Below are 23,378 nucleotides of genomic sequence, written 5' to 3' on the forward strand. Positions count from 1 at the left end.
TGTTGTACCGCCGTGACCTTCTCATGGCTTGGGTTTTTTTCGCCCTGGTTTTTATCAGCACTGCCATCCGTCTAAAGAGCTTCGCTGTTCGAACGGACTAGGTTATAGCAACGTCTTACACAAAATGGTATACTTTGCCACTTGCACACTCTCAAACACACTCATAAGAGGCTGCGTGTGAAAATGTGAACTAATTCATTCATTCATTATGCAAGCAACAAGGTTTATCAACCCATTACCGCGCATGTTAACGAGTAACACGGTAGTGATAACACAAGGGCTTCATCTCGGTGTAACACAGAAAGAAAAGGAGAACCATAGGGGCCATCTCCGGCCCTGAGTGGCCCTTCAGGCCCGCGGGGTCCGCAGTGCTTCTCCCTTCATAAACAACGAGCTGAGCCGTCCCGGAGGCCGGCCCCACCCTCCATCTGACTGAGCCGATACTCCGGGGCCGTCTGCCTTTGTCGGTGCACCCAGTGCCGGGCTCGCAGGAAAGGATTTTCCCAAAGAAAAAAAATAAATAACACAAACTATCTGGCCCAGAGAACAAAGCCAGTCAAACAGACTTCTCTGATCAGTGAAAAGAAAGGTGGGGGAGGGCGAAAATGGCGGAGCCTCTCTCCCCCCTCCATCTCTTCCCCGCCACAAGAGCTGTATTGTATTTGCTACCTGATGCATTAATCAGTCAACTTGAACCCGGTCCAGCACGACGTTCCACGGTAAATTCGGTTGAACCCGGTCCAGCACGACGTTCCACGGTAAATTCGGCCATCATTACCCCCCAGTGTGTGTGTGTGTGTGTGTGTGTGTGTGTGTGTGTGTGTGTGTGTGTGTGTGTGTGTGTGTGTGTGTGTGTGTGGTGTGTGTGTGTGTGTGTGTGTGTGTGTGTGTGTGTGTGTGTGTGTACTTTACAGGGCCGGGATCAAACGCGCAGGGCACATGTGGGAGCTAGACGACCACGGGGGCCGGTTAAAAGACTCCCCCCCCCCCCCCCTCCCAGCCATCCAAAATAGCCTTAACCTTCAGCCAGTGCACTGTGGTGTAGCAGTAGCTGACCGATGTCCACCCACTCTGCGGTCACTTTGTGTTATATCTTCCATGTTTAGACATGGAGAAGTTGAAAGTATTCACCAGCGATACACTTTGGTCGCTTTGCTGCATCGTACCAAAACAAGACGACATGTGACTGATTGTAATTATATCAACATTATATCAGACGTAACATTTGATTTGACAATGCAACACGTCGACAAACACAACCACATACGATGGTTATTATAAGGAATGTGCCAAAGTTCATTTAGCCAGCCGTTAGATATCTTTTGAGGGCCTGTAGCTTCTATTGCATAATAATAATGCATTGTTACCCTCTTATGATGTTCCAATGAGGCAGGGGGCCAAATGGGCTTTCCAAACATTCCCTGTAAATAATCTGAGTAATTAAAGCATTAAACTTTGCTACGCAGAAGTCACATAGCATCAAAGCGAGTTACAGTATGTTTGTGTGTGAATATCTGCCCAGAAAGTACAAACAAATTCAAAAGAGCTGAAACGTTTCCCAAGAGAAGACGAATTGACCGATGTTTCTCAAACTCACTCCGGTGCAGCGAGGTCGAAGCTTCGCCTCTTCCGCCGGGTGAAGACCGGGCCAACCGGGATAGACAGGAGCCTCTACGTATTTGCGACTGACGTACGCACAGGAAGAGGAAATAACGTGTGGATGAACAACGCGGGGAGCACGAGCGTGTCGGAAAACACAAAGCAGGAGTCGTATGAACTCTGGGAAATAACACGACCCGGGGGGGGGGGGGGGGGGGGGGGGGCTCTCACAACAACACATCCTTTTTCCCTCATTTCACTTTCAGAGCCCGAAAGAAACGGAAAAAGCACACACCAACGCACAAGGAACGCAGTGCACTTATATCTGCCACGAATAAAGACAACAAAAAACCACCACGCCACACCAAAAAAAAAACAATAGGAAAAATCTAAACCAAAACAACCGTATAAAAACAAAGCTAGAAAAAAAAAAACAGCTGGCAGCTCAACAATAAGTTCTTTGTGGAGCACATGCATGAGATATGTCTGACACACAAACAGGCAAGGGGGGGGGGGGGAGAGAGAACCCCCACGCTGGGCAGGAACGTATGCAAAGCAATTGCCGTTTTATGCAGAAATGAAAGTGGCCACTTCAAATAGCGTGGCATGCTAATGAAACAGAGGATGTGTTTAGATGTTTACAATTTACACACACAGGGGGGTTGGCTCATCCACAAGGCCAGATGAACGCATGCTCGCATTCTCTCTCTCTCTCTCTCTCTCTCTCTCTCTCTCTCCACAATGATGTGATTACCGCAGCTCATCCTCTCTGGTTGGACCTTCTGGTGGTGGGGGCGGTGGTGCTGCGGTTTCCCCTCGCGTGCGATTAGGCCGGGACGGACCGTGTGGACGCCATCTGACCCCGCCCCCCCCCCGCGCCGACTGGCAGCGGTGGAACAGAGTTCAGGCGAACCCGGATGACGGGAGCCTCGGTGAGCGGGAACAGGCTGACGGAGAAGTGGCGTGAACAGCCCGAAAAACATGAGTGTGTCCGACGTCGTCCGAGGCTAAACCCATCGACTCACTGTTCAAAATGTATCATATCTACCCATCGAATCCGTACTGTGCCGACAGCGATATATACATTAGTTTATCTTTCTTCTGCCTAATGTGCTCTATGTAGGTCGCTTTGGATGGTCTGTTGGTCTTTTAATGGCCTAAATGTAAATTGCAAAAAGCAAACAGATGGGGGGATATTGATGGCGGAAGATCAAACACAGACGCACCCCGAGATAAGAACGTACTTTGCGTTTCATTCAAGTGTGTTGCTGGATGTCTCTTCATGCACGTGAAGTTCGCAGTCGACCGCAGAGCCGGGTTCGACGTTACGTTACCCGGGTCGGATCGACGGGAATCTGTTCGATGCAACGTGAGCGACGTCATCGGGACTCCAGAGGAGACCGTGAGCGGGCGTGCTGAGAACGCACGCTAGCGTGATACCGTGGCGTGCGCATCTGGTGTTTTGCCGCTCCGACGTGAGGGAGAGAGAGAGCGAGCGAGAGCGAACGAGAGAGGGAACGAGAGAGAGGGAAGCTAGAGGGAACGAGAGAGAGAGAGAGAGAGAGGGACGAAGAGAGAGAGAGAGAAGAGGAACGAGAGAGGGAACGAGAGAGAGGAACGAGAGGAACGAGAGAGAGAGAGAGAGAGAGGGAAACGAGAGAGAGAGAGAGAGGAGAGAGGGAACGAAGAGAGGGAACGAGAGAGAGAGAGAGAACGAGAGAGAGAGACGAGAGAGAGATGAGAGAGAGAAGAGCGAACGAGAGAGGAGAGAGAGAGAACGAGAGAGAGGAGAGAGAATCAACGACAGGGAAAGAGAGAAACAACGAGAGCGAGAGAGAGGACAGGGGGAGTAGTGAGAAAATATCCTGGCGATTTTAAATAAACTAATGAATACATTACCGACCCTCTTTTATCTGGCCCGGGTACATTTACATTCTAATCTATGCACGTCTCTTTTCCATGTGGGTTACTCCACACTGGGATGGCTGTGGTTGAGGTTTCGTCAATGTTGCTGCTTAACTCGCTGCTTACCCCTTTCTATCGTTTCAAGTTACAAAAGAGAAAATCGCTATTTCTCGAATAAATCAGTCGCCGTTGTCGTCTTCATCGATTACAGCTCTCAACTTTAATTCTTCAACAACGGTTGAAATGACTAACGTTACATTAAAGTTCTTGAACCTGTTGAAAAAGTAGGCAAACTAACCGCACTAAAAACTGCTCACTGACACTTAGATCACCTCTTCAACACACTTAACTTCTATAAATGCACCGGTTAAGTTAGTGACCGTGTATTTGCTGCTGTAGTAAGTATGATCATCTGTAACCGCGTTCGGCTGTGCATGTGTACGAACTGACTGTCGTTCTCCCGCGTGCCTCCAGGGAGAAGGATCTAGATGTTCCGCCACGCTGGAGCCCACTGAAACAGGGCTGGGACGGCTCAAGGATCAAGGCATAAAACGGGTTGTAGCCCTGCGCTAAACGCGTCTTCTGGATCTCCAGAGTAGCACATTATTGTTATCCCCCGTAACGGTGGGTGGTTAATAGGGGAAAACCACGACTACCGTTGACGCAATGAAAACCTCGTTAGAATAAATACCGGCCAAGAAGCGTCACTCCGGCCAAGCTCCATCATTTCCTTTACAATGAGGAGACCACCACCACCACATTACCAACGTGGTGGGCAGCGGAAGACCGCATGACGGAGCAAACCTTTTGTCATTCCTATTCATGGGCAACGTCTTGTGGTCTCCCGTTAAGCCTCCCCAGCCTTAGTCACAACAAACCCCAAGTCAAAGTGTACGCCGCCCTCTCTGACCCATAGGGCTCGGTCGATCGCTAATGAACTCACAAACCACTTCAGTTCACTTAGCCTCGATCGAAACGCACAAACCGAAACCAGAGCTGCAGCTGTTGTCAAATGACCGTAGAACCGATCAAAGCATGAACACAGCAGCCCCCCCCCCCCCCCCCCCCCCCCCCCTTATCGCCTTACGAGAGCGAGCGAGAGAGAGAGATCTCCAACAGGGTCTATTGTGTAAGGCCCCCGGTGCCTGGGACTGTATCGTGGACAGGGCCCTGCCACGGTGGGCCGCGTATCCATGCACAGTCAACCCTACACCGGGATCCCCTTACCTGTCCGGTCCTTTGTACACCCACCCTCTCGGGTTACCCCACTTGGGTCACCTGGTGGGCCCCGCTCAGGCCCAACCTGTTGGGTGTAACACAAGACCAGAGCCGTGATGCTAACGGGGTCAGCGCACCGCCGTGTCACCGAGGGAAGCCACTGGTGGACCAGGCGGTGCATGGGGGTTTGGTGAAGGGATGGACACTCTTTCCCTTCAACAGATGCTCAGTAGAAGAAGCGAAAAACTTAATAGTGATATTGGCCGGTGAACTAATGTCGACTTTTCAGGAGGTTTTTGAATTGCCCTGAGAGAACTTTACCTGAGGTTTAAATGGTAAAAGTTAAACCGTTGCTTTAAAATTGGGAGTCCCTAAATCACTGGCCTCGTTATACGTGAGATTGTGAGATTATCTCACATTATTTGCCCAAAAAGAAAACACGTGCACTTTTATTTTATTTTACATTGCATGCAGAATCGACCACATTCACTTAGTGCAAACGACTTGGTGTTTTTCATATCGTAAACGAGGACTGCGCTTATTTAATTGAGTAATGTTGTTCTTCCCATAATAACAGTGCGTCGCGTGAATGTGGTCACTGTATTTTGCTTGAGGGAAACGTTTCAAATTATCTCAGGCTGCAAAATAGGGGTACAAGGCTACAAGCAAGCTCTGAGTTTATCGGAGCTGGCGTTATATCAATGTGTGTCACAGCGAAGGAAAAGTGGGAGCTGACCTCCCGATCAAACTGAACAAACACCTGGTAGGTGGAACAATAGAGACACAAGACTTTTGGCGCATTTCCACTGCAGGTGTGCGGAACGGATCGGATCGCAAAGGTGCGGGTCGGATCGCGTTTCCACCGCCAAAAGTGGGCGTGACCCGGACTTTGCCGTACCCGTTCCGACCCCATTCTAGGGACTCCTCCGTTGCGGTACCCAAAACGAGACAGACGCCTGAAAGGGTACCCTGGAATTCTAGCTACACCCCCCCCTCCGTTGATTGGTCGACAGAATCGTCACTTCCGGGTGACGCGGGGAATAAAAACAAACAAACAGTAGCCTCGAGGTATTATTCTTTACAATTAACATGTCGCGTAAAAAGCTTGCTTGGGGCGAACAAGGAGGTGAAGACGTTCGTCTGCATTCTTGCGGAGGAAGACGTTGTTTACGATGTTTACGTAGCTGCCGCGGCGATTGACATCCGGCCTACCACCAAGGGTACTGTCGGCAGTGGAAACGCGACCTCGGAACTGAGCTGGGCTATACTGCCCCCTCCCTACCGCCCCTTTGCGATCCGATCCGTTCCGCACCCTGCAGTGGAAACGCGGCATTTGTGTAAAACTTTGTACGAGCCTTTCGAAAAATTAAAAGGCTTGCGTGTCATAACTCATCATGTAGATGTCGGACAAAAACCGCACTTTTGAAAATGAATCCATCAGTAGGGTTAATAATCTGGGACCAGAGAACAGATTAATAATCCTATCTTGGCCCAGAGAACAGGCTAGGATCCACCACCAGCTGTGTGTTTGTTCTTCCCCAGTTCTCCTGATCAACTCTTCCCACTGGGGTCGGGTTCCATGACGACCGGCCGCGAGGACAAGGTTCTCCTCCTCTGCCCTCTCCTGTTCACCCATTGGAGGAGCTGTGGCCAATGGCCACCCACGTGGGCCTATTGTGTGACCTGGAGCCTCCCATGAATATTCCACCCATTGTGGAAGTACTTACAAGGACACGCATAGTGGCGTAAAACTGGATTAATGGGACAATCTACGGAGTAACAAGCCTTCATGTTTGTTTTTGTTAGAATGTAATGAAAGTGGAACGTAGGTGGGAGGTTGGTTCACAAGTGTACATTTTTTTTGTCTTGCACAAATGGGTTTGTGTTCAAAGCTGTGACGTAGCACGTTGAAGAATCACTAACAAAAGCAATGATTTGACAGTTGCCCTTAAAACCCGACCATTGATGACATACCTGCGCCTGTCATTATTTTTAGTGACGCATCACTGAGGAAGAGACGGCCGGAATGATAGGAGCCGCACACATCATTCATAACACCCCCTAGCTTAGCGAGTGCGGGAAAAGTAAACAAACAGGTTAAAGAAGTCCGACTGTGACGTCTGCGGAAAAACACTTTCTCTGTTGCCAAGGTGGTGCGGACCGAAATACCGACTCCTTTGCAACCGCAGCGCGGCCAGGGAGATCGCCACGACGGCCTGCGAAGTGAATGGATGAGGTAACCCGAGAGGCATTCTGCTGCTCGCGTGTGAAAGCAGTGGCAGCGACACGGTGATATTCTCTCTCTCTCTCTCTCTCTCTCTCTCTCTCTCTCTCTCTCTCTCTCTCTCTCTCTCTCCTCTCTCTCTCTCTCTCTCTCTCTCTCTCTCTCTCTCTCTCTCTCTCTCTCTCTCTCTCTCTCCTCTCTCTCTCTCTCTCTCAGGCCGCGACCCCATTTCTAGCGCTCAAGAGGTTTGCGACCCCAGCTTGAACTTTAGTGTTTACCTGCTTGCACGCAAATAGTTTTTTTTACCCCATCAATATTTGCCGGTGGTATCAATGTCCCGGTGAGTGTTAACACATCGCTCTTCGTCACACTTGTCCATCAGCATTAGTTTGCTCGTGGCTATGAATCAATAGGCAGTCGGTTCGTAAATACAGGACTCTGAGACATGAAAAAAATAATAATTACAATTTGCTAAAATGGATTGTCAAATATCAATCGATGAGGTCAGCAACCTCCAGAGACCCCATGAACGTATCAGGGGACCACTGGCCGACTCAGTCTCACACACCGTCGCTCATACCCCCGCCTCTCTGATGGCCTGGAGGAATGTTCTGTATCAGCCCAGGATAAAGACCTCACACCCCCACCTCTCCTTCCCCAGGAACAGCAAGGAGGAAAGAAACCTCAACACTGCCCCTATTGTTTGTCTTTTACGGGGGAATTTGGTGGACACCGGTCACATATTTTGCAGAATTTCTTTTTTTAGTTTTTTCTCCGGCCCTGCAACCCAATCCCAGGCCCGGAGAGTCTCTGTAGCAGACAAAGGTTAGTCCTCACAAAGTGTGTGTTGGGACCCACCCTCATCTCCCCTGCTTCTCCTCACATGCTGTGTGGTGGGACTCTGCCCCTTCTCAGGTGAGACCTCACATGGCGTGTGTTTAGACCCGCCTCCATCTCCCCTGCCTCCCAGGTGAGACCTCACATGGCGTGTGTTTAGACCCGCCCCCATCTCCGCTGCCTCTCAGGTGAGACCTCACATGGCGCGTGTTTAGACCCGCCCCCATCTCCGCTACCTCTCAGGTGAGACCTCACATGGCGTGTGTTTAGACCCGCCCCCATCTCCACTGCCTCTCAGGTGAGACCTCACATGGCGCGTGTTTAGACCCGCCCCCATCTCCGCTGCCTCTCAGGTGAGTCCTCACAAAGCCCGTTTGTCGAACCATCGCATCTCCACAAAGCGCGTGTTTGGACCGTGCCCCTGCGCCTGTCAGGCCAGACCCTCACAAAGTGCGTGTTAAGCGGGCTCTGACCCGTTCAAACCGCCTGCGGACCGTCCACGGAAGGCCATGCCCTTCTTAGTCGCCTTTCGGCGGTTTCAACATCGGTGTGGAAGCGCGATTCAGGTACCCTCCGCGTGGAGCTCCACAATGTCAGAGGTGCGCGTCGACCAAAAGCGGTTCTAGGAGAAGAACCAAATTACCCTGCCCCTTCTCACCTGCTCGTCAGTCAGGCGTCACAGAGCATGTGTAAAGGTAGAGCTACGGTTGGACGTCGACGCCGTGCAAGAGGGTCTACGGACCCACGTCACCCTTGCGGACCCTCCTTGCGTCGACCGCAAGGGCCTGACACGCGCCTCCCAACAATTGCATCGTTGCGTCGAGGCGACCCAGCAGCAAGGGCTGTTATTGATCCGCTAACGTAAACCCGACGCAGAACCAAAACGGGTTCACGACTGCGTGGTCATTGCGTTGCGTCGACGTCCAACCATAACTCTACCATTAAGGACCTGGTCCTGCCGGTCCCTCAGGACTTAATGGATACATAATACACGACGGATACGTAACACACTGAATAAAACACAACACTCACCCCCTCTCTGGGTCCAGGGCTATCGCCCTCGGCTGGTCCAGCTCTTGCCAAAACAAAACTTTCCGTAAAGATCCATCGAGCTCGGCCACCTCGATGCGGTTCGTCTCCGAGTCCGTCCAGTAGAGCTTCCCGCCCAGCCAGTCGCAGGCCAGGCCGTCGGGCGACGCCAGCCCGGACACCACCACCGTCTGGGCGCTGCCGTCCCCCGACCGGTTGAAGGCGGTGCACTTGATGGCCTCCTCGCTCACGTCGCTCCAGTAGATGAGGCCCCGGGCGTAGACGTAGTCCACCGCCGCCGCGTCCTCCAGCCCGCCCACCACCACCGTGGCGTTGGCCTTCCCGTGGGCCGCGTCCACGAGCCGGAGGTCTCGCCGGTTAGCGTACAGCAAGAGGGGCACGCCTGGGGGAGGAGAAGGGGGGGAGGCGTGGGGAGGAGAGGGGGAGGAGAGGGGGGGGGAGCACACATTGGATCAATAAAGCAGACCGCAAACCCAAGGGCACAGAGGAATTACATTCTGGCTGTTGCAACTCCATATAGGCCTTGGTTAGCTCTGTTTCTGGGAACCAGTATTCTCAGACTTTATGGAGTGGCGTTCTGCAGGGTCCACACACACACACACACACACACACACACACACACACACACACACACACACACACACACACACACACACACACACACACACACACACACACACACACACACACACACACACACACACACACACACACAGAGTGCAGGAAGTGAGAGTTGGTAGATGTGGGGGGGGGGGGCTAGGACGTGCGCTACCTCTACTGCTCCTTGGCACCGTTCCTAACCTCAATTTGACACATCTAGCAACACATACCACAGGATCACTATCAGGGTCAGCCCCCACGGTGCGCCGTCCCCTCTGCACATGCATGTCGGCGCTCCGCGGGGGCATTTCCGTCTCCAAATATTTGGAGAAAATCACAGAATCCCGGACCCACTCAATTATGCCGTGAGAGGAAGTACGGCGGGGAACCCGACCTCCTGTGCGGACATGTGTAAAATAAAGTGACAATATATGCAACTTTTACTTTTAGGGCTGGTGAACTGGAGGTGAACCGTGTGTGAGGCTACGGGCAACAGGCTGCCACAGTCTCGGGTATAGGAGGAGACGGAACAACTTATTTGGACGTTTTTCTTAAACGCGAACTATGAACGACAATAATAACGTGTTCGTCACGAATGCCAACCAGTCAACTGAGAATCGTGTGTCCTGATTTGCTGAGTGAATACTTATGGGCCGCTTCAAGAAAGATCAGTTATACTTTCAGAAGTAGCGTGTAGAGCAAACGGATGGAAAATGTGTAAGATTGATGACGATGTATGTAGTGGTAAAATTAACCACGAAACAAATCAAAAAAAGAAATGTGCACGTGCATGCCCACATTGTTTACTTAAACACCCTCAAAGGGCTATTTGATCTTTTCCAGGCCATTTAATTAAAAAGCCTAAAAATGGCTCCACTTCCAAAATCAATACAGTGTGCTGCAGCAGCAAGTTAGACATTTGAGATTATACAATTATTAGACTGCAATGCACAGAGTCCTTTAAGTGGTGGGGGGGGGGGTACTTATTCTTCTCCCCCCAGAGAATAAGTACCTTTCTATCGTCTATCTTGTTTAACCTTGATGATTAGCTTCACAGACTAAACTTAGGAAGAGCAGAACTTGAGGTCGTGGAATCAATACACGTCTTGAATGCTCCATATAATAAGACACAACATCTTAACTTTGGAAGCAGAAACACATGCAGAGCCGTCCGAATCTGTCTTTAAAGGAAGACTTTAGTCTTCATAGAACAACGAACAAGCTCGCACAAACCACATAAAAAAGTGTTAATAAGCACCACTACACACTCTTTGTGTTTGAAAGACATGTTTTTCTCATTTGGGGAAAGAAAGCTTATTAAAGCAAGGTGAGCCATCTGTTGGGTGGTAGAATGGAACAAAATCTCTCAGCGTCGGTTAATAGTGGAATTTATAAATGTTGTACTGTGTTTGAAAGTACATCAATCAAGCCCATTACTAGATTGCAACAGATGCTGGACTCTTTATGGATGATGCTTGGAAGACGTGGTCAAGCAATCACTGGCCCCTGTGCTTAAAGTCAACTTTGTAATTGGCATCATCTCGAGTCACACAGATAACCACCACATGCAATTTACTACTACTACATAACTAATGCTGATCTATATATTGTTACACAGGTGGCTTAGGTGGTGCATGGCTTGGTTTGTGAATGGTAGATCAAAGCAGCGAGAAAAGGGGGGAGACAATTTCGAGCCCTTTGGTCTAGACACAGCTATCCAAATAAATACAGCCCGGGTAGGTAACGTTAGCGGGTTGGTTTGCCCGTCCATGCAAATACTGGGGATTAAGTGAACGAAGACAATACAGTCGTTGAAAACATTACTTAAAAAAGGAGCCCAAATAGTCCTTATAATAGTTCCTATGGTCGGAGCTCACCATTCACCCAAGTTGCGCACAGTCCCCTGCAACCTTTAATAGTTTGGAGTCCAACATTCCCTCCTCTGGATGAAAGGAAACTGAAGCCACTGGACATCCACAATACGAAGGGCTGGACTCTGTGAGACGTGGTTTTAGCCACTAAAACACGATATACGTGGACTAGGATAGACAACAGAGCAGGAGGAGAAGGGCTGGACGCAGAGCTGACTCGGCTACGTTAGCTCGCTGCTAATAAAAACCTCCAAGCCTCCAAGTGGGCCCGCTCCGGTTATTAGTAAACGTGAAGCCCTGAAACCCGTTTCAATATGACGGTATACATCTATACACAGACGACATTCAGCACTTTACACAAGACCATGAACCCGGCGCGGGATTGGGGGAAAAGGGAAGACGGACTCACCTTGTATCAACAAACAAAAACTACACAACAACAGAGTGGTCCGTAGCAAGGCACCCATCTTTCTCCCTTCTTCTCGGCCCCGCCGCCTCGCTTTCTTTCCTCAACGCAGGATTCTCATCGCTGCCTTCCCCCTTTTTTTCCCCTTCTCGCACAATCCTTATCCTTCCCCCAAAACCCCAGCCTCAACCTCAGTACAAAAAGAACGCTTTGGATACGATATAACGTGCGTTAAATGAAGGTCTCGTCCATGTTGGCCTCGGGTCGGGGTGGGTTGGTGGCGCTGCTACGGCTCCGGTTCTTACACATTGTCCTGCAGGAGCGATACGTCTCCTTCCGCTGGGAGGAAAAAATGCCAACCCTCCCCCTATACTTTTTTTTTTTTCTATCGCCTGAACACTCAGACGTGATCCATTGTTGTAGTGGATCTCACTGCGCTCTCAAGGCGAGATTCTTTTGGGGAAGAATGCGTAAACTACCCCCTTACCTAAGCAAACAAGTATATTTGTAGGTGCAACTTAGTAGTAAACATGTAAACATTTATACAGGAATGAAGGTCTCTGTTTAGTTCTGCAGGATCCATTCGTCCACTGCCAAGAAAAACATTCCTTTGGCCCTATTTGTTGTATTTGGAGAATTTACTAACCACAAGCCCCGGTTATTCCCGGTGATTATTTAGTATTCAGGACAATTGACTGGATCCAGAGACATTGCTGAATCCAATAGGGGGAGATTTTATTTGAGAGTGAATCTTAGGGAAAGTTCTTATCATTAGTTTTCACCTCATAAGCAAAATGATTTAGATCATAATTGGGTAAATCATGATCATATTTGACGACTATATTGGTTAGTATGGTTAGAATTGGGATTTTACCATTGAATTGTGTATTATTATTTATTTATTTTTACACCAAACATTAAAATAATACATAATCCTGTATTTCTGAAGTTTTGTGGGTGATCAGAAAGATAACAATCATGATGACAAAATTGTTTATTCAAAAGTCACATTATATTTCCTATAGAAGAAAACACCAAATTCCAAAGCTAAAATGTAAAATCAGCACTTCACAAAACAAGACCAAACTGTTACCTTACACAAAATCTTACGATTTCAGAAATGAATGCAAAATAAGTGCCAACAACTTAGAATGTGTGCAACTTAATGCCTTATAAATTAGGCTGAAACTGTCTAAGGGACCTTCTGCATGCCAATAGTATCAACATCAGAAGCAGTTTGCAATGTGCCGTCCGCCCCCTCGCGGTTTACTGAAATGTATTTACCGCTAGGTCTCTCCAATCACACCCCAACATGTGACACTCTGTACATTCACTTATACGCTGACATACATTAAAAAGTTACTTAGGAAAATAGTGTGGTCAGTGTACTCTCAGCTTTTTTTTTTCTTTTTACTATTTATAAAGAAGCAAGTCATATCAAAAACGCTGGATACAATTAGTGCATCGGATTTCAAGGAATTGCATCCATTATTAAAATGTCATACACATTTAGAACAAGTGATTTGCGGACAAAATACAAAATAATGCTATGAAATATGTGTTATTAAGATCATATAAGAAAGGACTATTAGATTAAGAAACAACCACAAGCTCGTGTGACTATGGTACAAAGCGAGTGAAATAAATTAAAGAAACATGCATGTGTGCACCTTATACAAACCGGGTGGAACCCCATTGCAAAGGATTTGAAATTGAAAAGCGTCTTGTAGTAATTGGTTGTCTTGGTGTGTGATCCCGTATGCCTCTAGAACTTGGCTAGAATTCGGAGGCTTCCTGAGTGTTTTTTTAGGGGGGGGGGTACAAAATATTGCTGTTCATTAGGCCTATCTGCATTCCAAAGAAATACACTGTGTTTCGTTGTCGTTAAAGGAATGCCAAAACCAAGCGGCTGTGATGATCGGTAGCTTCCAACGTCCGACGGTTGATGATTGTTGCATCTTAAAACAGCTGCTGACATCTAGTGGCGAATGTGTGCAGTGGAGCTTCGCTTTACCCGCGTCCTTACAGTGAAGAAGGAGATAGCCAAGGGAAGACGGCTCCCGCGCTATGTTCAATGAAACACCCCCGTCCCTACAAACCAATTTCACGCATAGACTTGAGTTAGCACTGGTTATAGCATAAGAAAATATCTCAATCATCCAAATCCGCCACATCACCCAACACCGTGCTCCTTCAAACACGGTGACAAATGAAAACTTCAATAAATGCAAAACCGTGTGCTATCTTGAAATGAAACATATTCATTAATAATAGAAAGACTCGGCGAAGAAAAAAAATAAAAAGAGCAGTGCATGTGACTCCGTCTGTCCGGAATGAGCCTTTCTCAGCTCCAGTCTGCCAAACACAAACGCGACAGTCCAACTGTGTGTTCCTTCTCTCCGTGTGGCCGTGGTGGTGAACTAAAGGTGGTGCCGTTGGTGGTGGTGGTGGTGGTGGTGGTGGTGGTGGTGCAGGCCGGACCGGCCAGTGGGGGGCCTTGGGTCTCTCTACACCTCGTAGTGCAGGTCGTTGAGCTCCAGGCGGGTGTAATGGCGCCGGTCGAAGGACTCCATGGCTTTGCGTCCTCCGATGGCCAGCGCCATCGTGAGCACCGCCAGCCCCAGCACCATCAGCACCACCAGGCCGCTCTTGAGGGCTCCGTGTGACGTCGCGCCGGTTTTCCGCACGCCCTCGCCCTCGGGGACGACTCCTCTGTCCGGCCCGTCCGGCTTCTTCAGCGCGCGGTCCGACTGGACGTCGCCCTCGGCGACGACGAAGACCCCGGCCACGGTGGAGGTCTGGACGTCCTCGGGCTCCGTGGGTCGGGGGGCGGCGGTCGTGGTCGTGGTCGTCGTGGGAACCGCGGCGGTGGTGGTGGTCGTGGTGGTGGTGGTTGTGGTGGACGTAGCCCTTGTGGTGGGGGTGGGGGTGGGGGTGGTGGTGGTTCTGGCGACCGGGGCAGTTCTGGGTTTTGGGGCAGGGGTCGTGGTGGTGGTGGTGGAGGTGGTGGTGGTGGGGGTGGTGGTGGTGGGGGTGGGGGTGGTGGTGGTGGTGGTGGTGGTGGGGGTGGTGGTCGGGACTGGCTCGGGGGCCGCCGTGGTGGTGGTGGTGGTGGTGTTGTTGGGGGTGGGGTCAACGACCACCGGATGCGGGCGGAGTTTCTTGACGTTTTTGTTGAGCTTTTTGGTGGGTTTGTTGGGCTTTCTTGCGGCAGTGGTGGTGGTGGTGGTGGTGGTGGTGGTGGTCGAAGGGGACGTAGCCGCCGTCGAGGGGGCCGTAGCTCGCCGCGTGGCCGTCTGGGTCGTGGTCGCGGGGGGCAGTTCCTCGACGGCGGGCAGTTCCTCGACGGCGGGCACGGTGGCGATGATGACGACGACCGGTGTCTCGGTCGGGGTTGTGGGTGGCAGCTCCCGGACGGTAGGGACTGTGGCGGGTGGTGCTTCGGTGGTGGTGGTGGTGGGCTGGGTGGTGGTGGTGGTGGGGATCGTTGTTGTTGTTGTTGTTGTTGTTGTTGTTGTTGTTGTAGCGGCTAGTGTCGTTGTGGTGGTGGTGGCGGGGGCTGTGGTGGTGGTGGTGATGGGGGCTGTGGTGGTGGTGGTGGTGGGCTCCGTGACGGTGGTGGTTGACGGGGGTTGCGTGGTGGTGGTGGTGGTGGTGGGGGGAGGGGGTTGTGTTGTGGTGGTGGTGGTGGTGGTGGTGGCAGCGGTCGTGGTCACTGGCACCATCGTGGTGGTAGAATGAAGAACCCCTGAGGGAAACGGACGAAGGATCACGACAGATAAGAAACACAAACAGGTACGATAGACTTCATGTAATCACTGATAGAGTACAGAATCAGTTCATGACCGTAAATTGTAAATTGGAGAAAATGAATTGTCATTAGTCATTTGGTTATTTTTAGTTACTACTAATCCGTTATTTCCTTTAAACTTTGACCTTTGTTTGTGCTTGTGTCATGCTATCACTCTCTGTCTGCCCATTTAGCACAAACCGTCCTCTCCACCCATGAAAGGAGGGATCTGTCTACCTTGTTCCTTCTCACTGTCTATCGTCTGTACCTCCTTGCCCCTTAGAGGGCATCAATGGGGTTATAATGTGGGCCTACGAGAAGACCTGTGAGACAATAACTCTGATCTAGAGCTATAGAAATACTGGCTTTACTTTAAAGATGTATTTATTCCAACACCTCACCTATTCTATCTTGAATGTGTAAAAATCACTTGAGCTATTTGTTTAACTCCTCACTTTGATTGTGTCCAACCATTTTGCAATTTTTAGATGCTGTGCATGTTTACATTGTTCACTCTATTTTAAATTGTTCATATTAGAAATGATGCGGATGGATAGAGAGCTACGGAGAGGGAGACCAAGGACCATGAACGTTGCCGCGGTTACCCTTGAATATATCGTAGGTGTTGACTCCGTCGCCGGCCATCATGAGGGGGCAGTCCTGCTCCGTGTCGCAGTGGAACAGGAGGCAGTTGTCAGAGGCGGCCGGCTTCTTGGCCTTAAACACGGCCATGTTGCACTTGGCTCCTAGGAGGAAGACGGCGACACGTTCAGCTTTATTGGCCAGGTTTGCGTAACACGCACACAAGGAATTTGACTTCGGTGAACCCTTTGCTCTCAAAGTACACTCACTCAACATATTGTTAATAGATAAAAAAGAAAACACAATACAGAAAGAACAGTACGAAATCTGAATATACGGCGAGCGGAGGGAAAGCGACAGGGAGCGAAGGTCGGTCTTGCTTGCTAAACATGTCCTGAATTGCTCGATAACATCAACAACCAAAAAACGATATTCTATCATTTGAATAACAGGATTAGTAATAGCATTTTGAACATTATTATAAATGCTCATTATTATTCATAACGATGGCGTCATGGATACGCCTACGGTTCCCGGGTCAATTCTCAACAGGGAAAAAAATTGTTTGCTCAAAATTCTAAATTTGTTGAGTTTTACAAGCTTGTTGTTTACTGGCCCCCTGATGCCGTTACCATATATGGGCTGTCGCACACAGGGTCCTTTGCGGTCATCCATTTCCAAACTTAGCTACAAAACAAGCTAACGACACGTTCTATGTCAACGGGCCATGTATGGGCGGGCAATTGTCGGTGACCTGGAGCCACTTCCTCTGAGCAACAGAGTTATGTTATATGTCTGAATAAAATGCACAGTCAATTTAGCTACTAACAAGTTAACCACTAGTTCTATGTCAACGGGCCATATATGGGCGGTCTATTGTCGGTTACCTGGCGCAACTTCCTCTGAGCAACAGGCCAGGATGCAGTCGCGCTCCGAATTGACGATGCGGGAATCGATGACGGTCCCGGGCCGGCTGGAGGCCAGGCGCACGTTGACTGTGGCCTGCCGGTGCTGCCGCGAGAAGCACGTCTCCGGCTCCAGGCCCGACACGGAGGCCAGGCCGGCTGAGAGCATCACCATCGCCATGGCGACCCCGGCGAGCGTGGGTATCCTCATCACGGTTGCCATGGTCACAGCGTGAGCCGTTTATCCGGACCGGATCTGTCCTGTCTCTCTCTCTTTTACGGTCGGTGATGTAAGCCCGGTGGAGTCGAAGGCGATCCAGGAACAACTCGTTTGGTTTCTGTGGGAGAAGGTGAATTGTAAATATTACTTATTCGACCTAATTTTATCCTCTTCTTCTTATTGCACCGTGGGTGGGTTATAAGCACAGTTTCGATTCATCTGTGTGTCTGGCACACATTTTTGGAATTGAAAATGAAGCAGACTTTGACTTTGGAGGAGGTGTACGTTATGCCAGACACAAAATACAACTCAATATCTGGAACTACCAAAACAGATCATATAATCCTGTCAGAAAGTGACTTCATCAGAGATATATATATATAATGTACCGTTTGGTATATCTATATACCGATACCAGTAGTCCATATTTACTGTGCCTGACATCAAAACGACCTTACCACCAGGCAATGTTAATAGACAACTCTTTGATCAATATGGTTACTTTAAATGGTTAGGGTACCAATCCTTGTAATTCTTGCAATTGGGTGTGCTACCAACTACACAAACACACCATAACCTACTGTAGAGAATACACATTACACAGTTTATTGGGCATGTACATGTCTCTATCGGCCTAGCACGCTGACAGTGATTTGTGCTGGAACTCATTAACAATTTCCTCCTGTAGTTGCCAAACGCTGTCCTGTCAGCCTTGTGGGGAAGAAGAAAGAATTTAAAATGACTAGGCTACCACTGTGCATAATGAGACGTCTAAAAAAAGGATGTTATGCAACATTTCTGTCAGCGTGGTTCACAGGTGGAGATAATTGTGTCACTTTGATCAAAAATCTAAAGTATGTAAAAATGTAGAGTTATTTTTTGCCAATGGGGACAGCTCAGGGGTGAAATAGGAGACTATTGTGGGAAGAAAGACAACATCCACTAAGAAGAAAGAAAATCCACCACCTTGATCTAAATAAAAAGAGGCTATTTTCTGCTACTTTCAGAAAGACGTTGTTAAACGCTGTCATCACTTATCAGTCTACAATTCATGAAATACATAAATACCAACTGACAGCTCACTAACACAGTCCAAACATTCAAATCGTTACTGCCTTTAAAAACATCTTCATACGAACATGTGATCCGTCTAATTTAAATATAATCATCTCGGTAGGCTTACTGTACTTACCAGCAGCCAGTGAGTGTGAACGGGTCCCCATAAGATGCTCCGACCTGCTCCGTGGGTCCACAGTCCGAACAACACACTCCTTCAGAGAAGCACTTCGACCCCTGTGTCTCCTGTGTGGGACATATAGCACACGCTGTTATCTTAGCACTTAACTGCTGCCAGCCAGCGGTATCTGCCTTATCACATTGCCATCGGTGCCTTGATTGTTGTTACAATGGAGGGCACGTCGTAAATCAACAGGATTAGTTATCTGCATCTGTAGCCTATGAGGATAGTGCTAATAATCCACAGAAAAACACAGGCTGCCGATACGCGTAGGACGCCACATATAGGCTATTATTCGCGAACCAGTGGTGTAGGCTATCGATGCGAAAAGCGATGCTCAAAATAAGAGGAAGGCTGGTAGACTCAGTGTAGCCGGAGGCCTCGGCGACATACACAAATGGTGTTTGGCGAGACACTCAATCCTACCAAGAGATACCCAGCGATGCAATTTTGTGTTTGGTGGTCTTTTCATCGGCCTACATGTGCAACCTGTAAATGATCCAGACCTCTTACCACCATGTAAGCATGATACCCCGGGTAGGTAGGTGGGTAAAAGATGGAGAAACAAACGATCTCACTTGTGAGGCACTCACACAATGCAAAGCATGCTGTAATGTATTATAGCACCCATGCACGTACTTAGCCCGTAATCTTGGAGGACGAATGGACCTCGGCGCAGCATCCGAAGAGCACTCACACACCGGTATCGGGCTCCACAAACTGGTATCACAAGCTGCTCCACACTGCTTATGTCATAGCGACCCTGCTCCGTTCCGAGAGGCACCCGTTACCCGTTGGAGGACTTGTACAGCATCTTGTCGATCGCTACATCCAAAGACTTCTCCAGAAGCAGCTTTGTACACAGGCTACGTAGTGTGGGCACTGCGTGCCTTCAGATCTCAGTAAACATTCTCCCGTTTGAGTTCATCCACCGTAGTAGGAAAAAATAATGCGAGTCCCGTCAGTGTCGGATCCCTAGTCTAAAAAACGATTGATTTACAGATTCTTAAGTCATCTATTTTAGATATCTTAGAGTTGGTGCGTGTCTGATGCGAGAGATGCTCTCTTCAGACTCTGACCCATTTTAGTCTTTGTCCTCTGAGCGACTGGTAGGGGGGAGGGATGCGCGCAGGTTTCGAGCCCAAACGCAGACTGGGATTCGGAATTGTCGATGACTCGAAAGGTGAAAATGTACAGACGAAACCAGTTGAAAAACACAGTGGTCACCTCCCACCGCCAAAAATACACTATAAACAGTCAAGACTTTAATGGCGCATTTCACAAGCAGACATCAATAATTAAAGGACATGAACAATACATTTGATAAACTGAACCATAAATGACATATGCTTTTATATAATATGCTACTAGGCTATATAAAAAACGGTCAACTTCCCTAAATTGACCAGATTTTTTATGTTTACCTGCCAACATATTGATAGGCTTTCGCACAAAAATGTATCCAATGCAAAAGCCTCTAATTAAATTACAGAGACCCCCCCCCTCCAAATGCAACAGTCATTATTGGATGCAAAACATGCTCGTCAAAATCCATGTAATCTATACATCTTTACTTAAGTATTCAGAAATGGTTTCAAACTTGTTTTCCATGAGGCTTATTGCCAGTAGAACCCAGACATTGAAGTGTCCATCCATGCATCCAAAATATGCTTGAATAAAACGCCCGAGAATTCAGGCAAGCAGCATTTCCGCAACATTAACATTCATATTTAGCACGTCAGAATCCTCATTTCGGATGTAACCAATGCAGAAATTGTATAGGTGGCCAACTGGCGCTCCACTGTGACCGAATCATGTCCCCGTTCAGCGTGGTCCTCATTCACATCCACCGCCCCTTCCATCGAAGGCCGGACGCCAGACGTTGGGGCCACTTGGAGTTCTGCTTCTTCTTCTTCTGTCTTTACTCCGCGTCTTGCATTACAATGTCCGCTGGGGCTGCGGTGGCGGCGGCGGCGGCGGTGGGGGCTGCGGCGGCGGTGGCTGCGGCGGCGGTGGCTGCGGCGGCGGCGGCGGCCTTCCCCTTCCTGTTCCTCCTCTTCCTGGCCTTCTTGGTGGTGGCGGGGGTCGGGCCTGCGGCGGGGGTGGTGTTTGGGTCCTGGGTCTTTGGGGCTGCGCTGGGGGCCACTATCATGAGCAGAGTGGAAGATATACAACGTTGTGTATTTATAGACGCATCTATATCATGTAGTTATCTTTTGGGCAGGTTGGTTGTGACTTTTCACAACAAAAACATGTGATTTTGGAGCATAGCATTGTATAGGCCTGTCTTTGATATTATTATGAATAATATTGATTATTTAACATGGTGCCGGGCATTTACATTTGGTCGTAGCATATAGCAGCTCTAGTACCAGATTTTATCACGTATTTATTACATGATTTGTACTCTATGGTGTATTTTATGATCAATGCACCAATCGGTTCCCAGCCAATCACTTTGGGCATTAGCAATCATATTTGATTAAATAGTATGTTAAAATTAACATATAGTAACTGGGACAGATTTCCCTTCAGCAGGACAACAAATAGCAAGCAATGGGTTCGATTCCCAACCAAGGCAAATTAGTAGCTTATTTTTCTAAAGCTTCTAGGTTAGTTCTCCAATGTTCATCTGTGGGTAGCAAGATAGCTAACCACTAGCTTCTCCATAATGAGGCATCTAAAATAATAGTATTTTAAACAAAAGTATCTTCTATATGATCGAATAGGAAAAAGCTGATTCAAGTCTTTAGAGAATCTTTTTCAGTTTCAGTTCGCAGGTAAATCTTTGTTATTTTACAAAGCGGCCGGGTCTGGTCTATAATTACCGTCCATCCCAGCCTTCTCCCTCTCCATGTGAGCCAGCTGTTTGAGGAGCTTGTTCTTCTTCTTCCCAGACAGAGTGATGTTGGCCCTCTTGCTGGTGCTGAACACAAAACAAAAAACTAGAATCAAAAGACCGTACAGCATGAAAAAATAAACACATTTCAAATGAAACAAGATATCAGAGATGATAAATATTGCATTGCCTCGCACAATTAAAAATACAAACAGGCAATTCAAGGAATGTCGCCTGCAGCCATGTATTCCCGTGCATCTGACTCAGAAACACATGAATATCGGTTTCAGTAACGTATATGCTTTATTTGGGCAACACAAATACTCAATGAATGGATATCAATGAGACAGAGTTGTCTTCGACTGGAGGGGTGCCAGGCACAATAGATGCTGTAATCGCATGCAACGATGCTGTAAACATTGCTTGAAGTGGGTAGTTGTAGTTGCATGCGCAGCCAAGAAAACCAGTAGGGCTAGCTGAATGGTTATTCAAACACAGTCAACTCTGCATGTATAGACAATTTGGACAATCATTAGTCCATTTCAGACACAATCCAATTTCCTCTTATAATCACAAGTTGTTAATTTCCCAGACGGTTGCGATCTTCACTCCCTTATATCTTATACAAGTATTCTTGAAACAAATATATTTGCAGATTGAATGGTTCTTGTAACTATCATTATGCTGTCAAATCCTGGACTTAATACTGTGTGCTACTAGTCACTCGTGTGGAAACACTGGTATCATTGCCTTTTTTTAATAGTTTTTGTTGTTGTTCGTGTATGTCTGGTTGTATGTATTCGCAAGTGCTTTAATGAAGCATTAGTCGTTCAAATAAAGTTGATTGGTTGATAAGTACTTCCCTCGCATTACGTTGACCGTAGTACAGTACTCACATTCTTTTCTTCAGGTGATGGATGGTCGTGAGACCGGCGTCGATGACGGCACCGGTGATCTGGTGCCGCTGACGCTTCTGCTTCCCCTGAACCCGGCGGCGCTTGCAGATGTTCCTCCCCAAATCCTGGGCAGCAGAAATGGTAGAATTAAGTAAACAACTTTCTGTAGCAAACCAAAACCGAACACATCCTCCTAAACAAGGTTTACATTGTGTTATCTTAAAGGCACCCAGTGCAACTTTGTGTAAACATTCAATGAAAAATAAACATTCAATTTCTAGTCTTTTTTACACGTAGTAAGTTTCAATAACTCCATACCATTACATATCGACATTCAAGGAGCAAAGATGAGACGTCGCTGTGTGGTGAGAACTGATAGAAAATCGTAAACAACAACAATCGCCGGTGGGGAGAAGCCATTTTTCCATTGACTGGAAGCCTGCTTTATTTATTGTAGGTTACAAAAAATAAAGAAAATGGCGGCATTGTTGTTGTTATCGATTTTCTATCAGTTCTCACCACACAACGACGTCTCATCTTTGCTGCTTGAATGTCGGTATGTAATGGTATGGAGTTATTGAAACTTACTACGTGTAAAAAAGACTAGAAATTGAATGTTTATTTTTAAGCCTCGAAAGTTGCACTGGGTGCCTTTAATATAGGCTACCAATATGGTTTATATTATTGCGCAATGACAACAGAAGGTGTATAGATCTGGTATGGATGTTGTGACGCCATTTTTGTAGTTTAAATACATTTCCAGAAAGAATACTTAACGAGTCGGGTAACTACTTTAGGGACGAGACCGAGTGATTGAATCAAATAAAAAAGTCAATGTCGTATAAACACATATGGTCAGCAGTATTAACTTCAAGTAGAGTTGGTTGCTGTCGCAGACACTTGTGCTACAAAATAGCTAGACGGTCACTTCATGTGCAAAACAGGATTTCATAGTGACTATAGGAAATGGCGGACTTAAATTAATACTGTGAAGTTATCATTGAAGCATAGATGGCGTTTACTTTCCATCTCATGAAAGATAATCGGGTTTTCTTACTGTTTTGGGCCTGTTGATCTTTCCCCCTGGAGTGCTACCCATGCTTACTTTGCGCTGTTCACGTGGAAAATGAAAATACTTCCGGATTGCATTCTGCTTCTCTGCGCCTATTGGCTGCAGAGGTCTGACATTCTTGTTCTCT

The 23,378-nt window shown here is 48.0% G+C and overlaps 3 protein-coding genes across 3 annotated transcripts in view; all 3 read right to left on the reverse strand.

Moving 5' to 3' along the window:
* lrp6 (low density lipoprotein receptor-related protein 6) overlaps positions 1 to 12,158 on the reverse strand; it is a 36,329-nt gene extending 24,171 nt beyond the window's left edge. The window contains exons 1-2 of the mRNA XM_060051035.1: positions 11,714 to 12,158; positions 8,815 to 9,215 (exon numbers count right to left, since the gene is read on the reverse strand). Of these exons, the coding sequence (XP_059907018.1) occupies positions 8,815 to 9,215; positions 11,714 to 11,771 (459 nt within the window). The 5' untranslated portion in view covers positions 11,772 to 12,158. The remainder of the gene's footprint in view (positions 1 to 8,814; positions 9,216 to 11,713) is intronic.
* Positions 12,159 to 14,217: 2,059 nt separating this feature from the next.
* On the reverse strand, positions 14,218 to 17,210 carry mansc1 (MANSC domain containing 1). The gene is made up of 4 exons (XM_060051036.1): positions 16,970 to 17,210; positions 16,106 to 16,246; positions 14,795 to 15,134; positions 14,218 to 14,656 (listed from the first exon to the last, which is right to left on the reverse strand). The coding sequence occupies exons 1-4, from the start codon at positions 17,208 to 17,210 to the stop codon at positions 14,218 to 14,220; spliced, it is 1,161 nt and encodes a 386-aa protein (XP_059907019.1).
* Positions 17,211 to 19,696: 2,486 nt separating this feature from the next.
* On the reverse strand, positions 19,697 to 23,378 carry c4h11orf98 (chromosome 4 C11orf98 homolog). The gene is made up of 4 exons (XM_060048538.1): positions 23,237 to 23,378; positions 22,180 to 22,304; positions 21,273 to 21,370; positions 19,697 to 20,589 (listed from the first exon to the last, which is right to left on the reverse strand). Exons 1-4 carry the CDS (start codon positions 23,276 to 23,278, stop codon positions 20,366 to 20,368), a joined length of 489 nt encoding a protein of 162 aa, XP_059904521.1. The 5' UTR covers positions 23,279 to 23,378; the 3' UTR covers positions 19,697 to 20,365.

Source organism: Gadus macrocephalus, chromosome 4 (genome assembly GCF_031168955.1).
Source record: "Gadus macrocephalus chromosome 4, ASM3116895v1".
Classification (NCBI taxonomy): domain Eukaryota; kingdom Metazoa; phylum Chordata; class Actinopteri; order Gadiformes; family Gadidae; genus Gadus; species Gadus macrocephalus.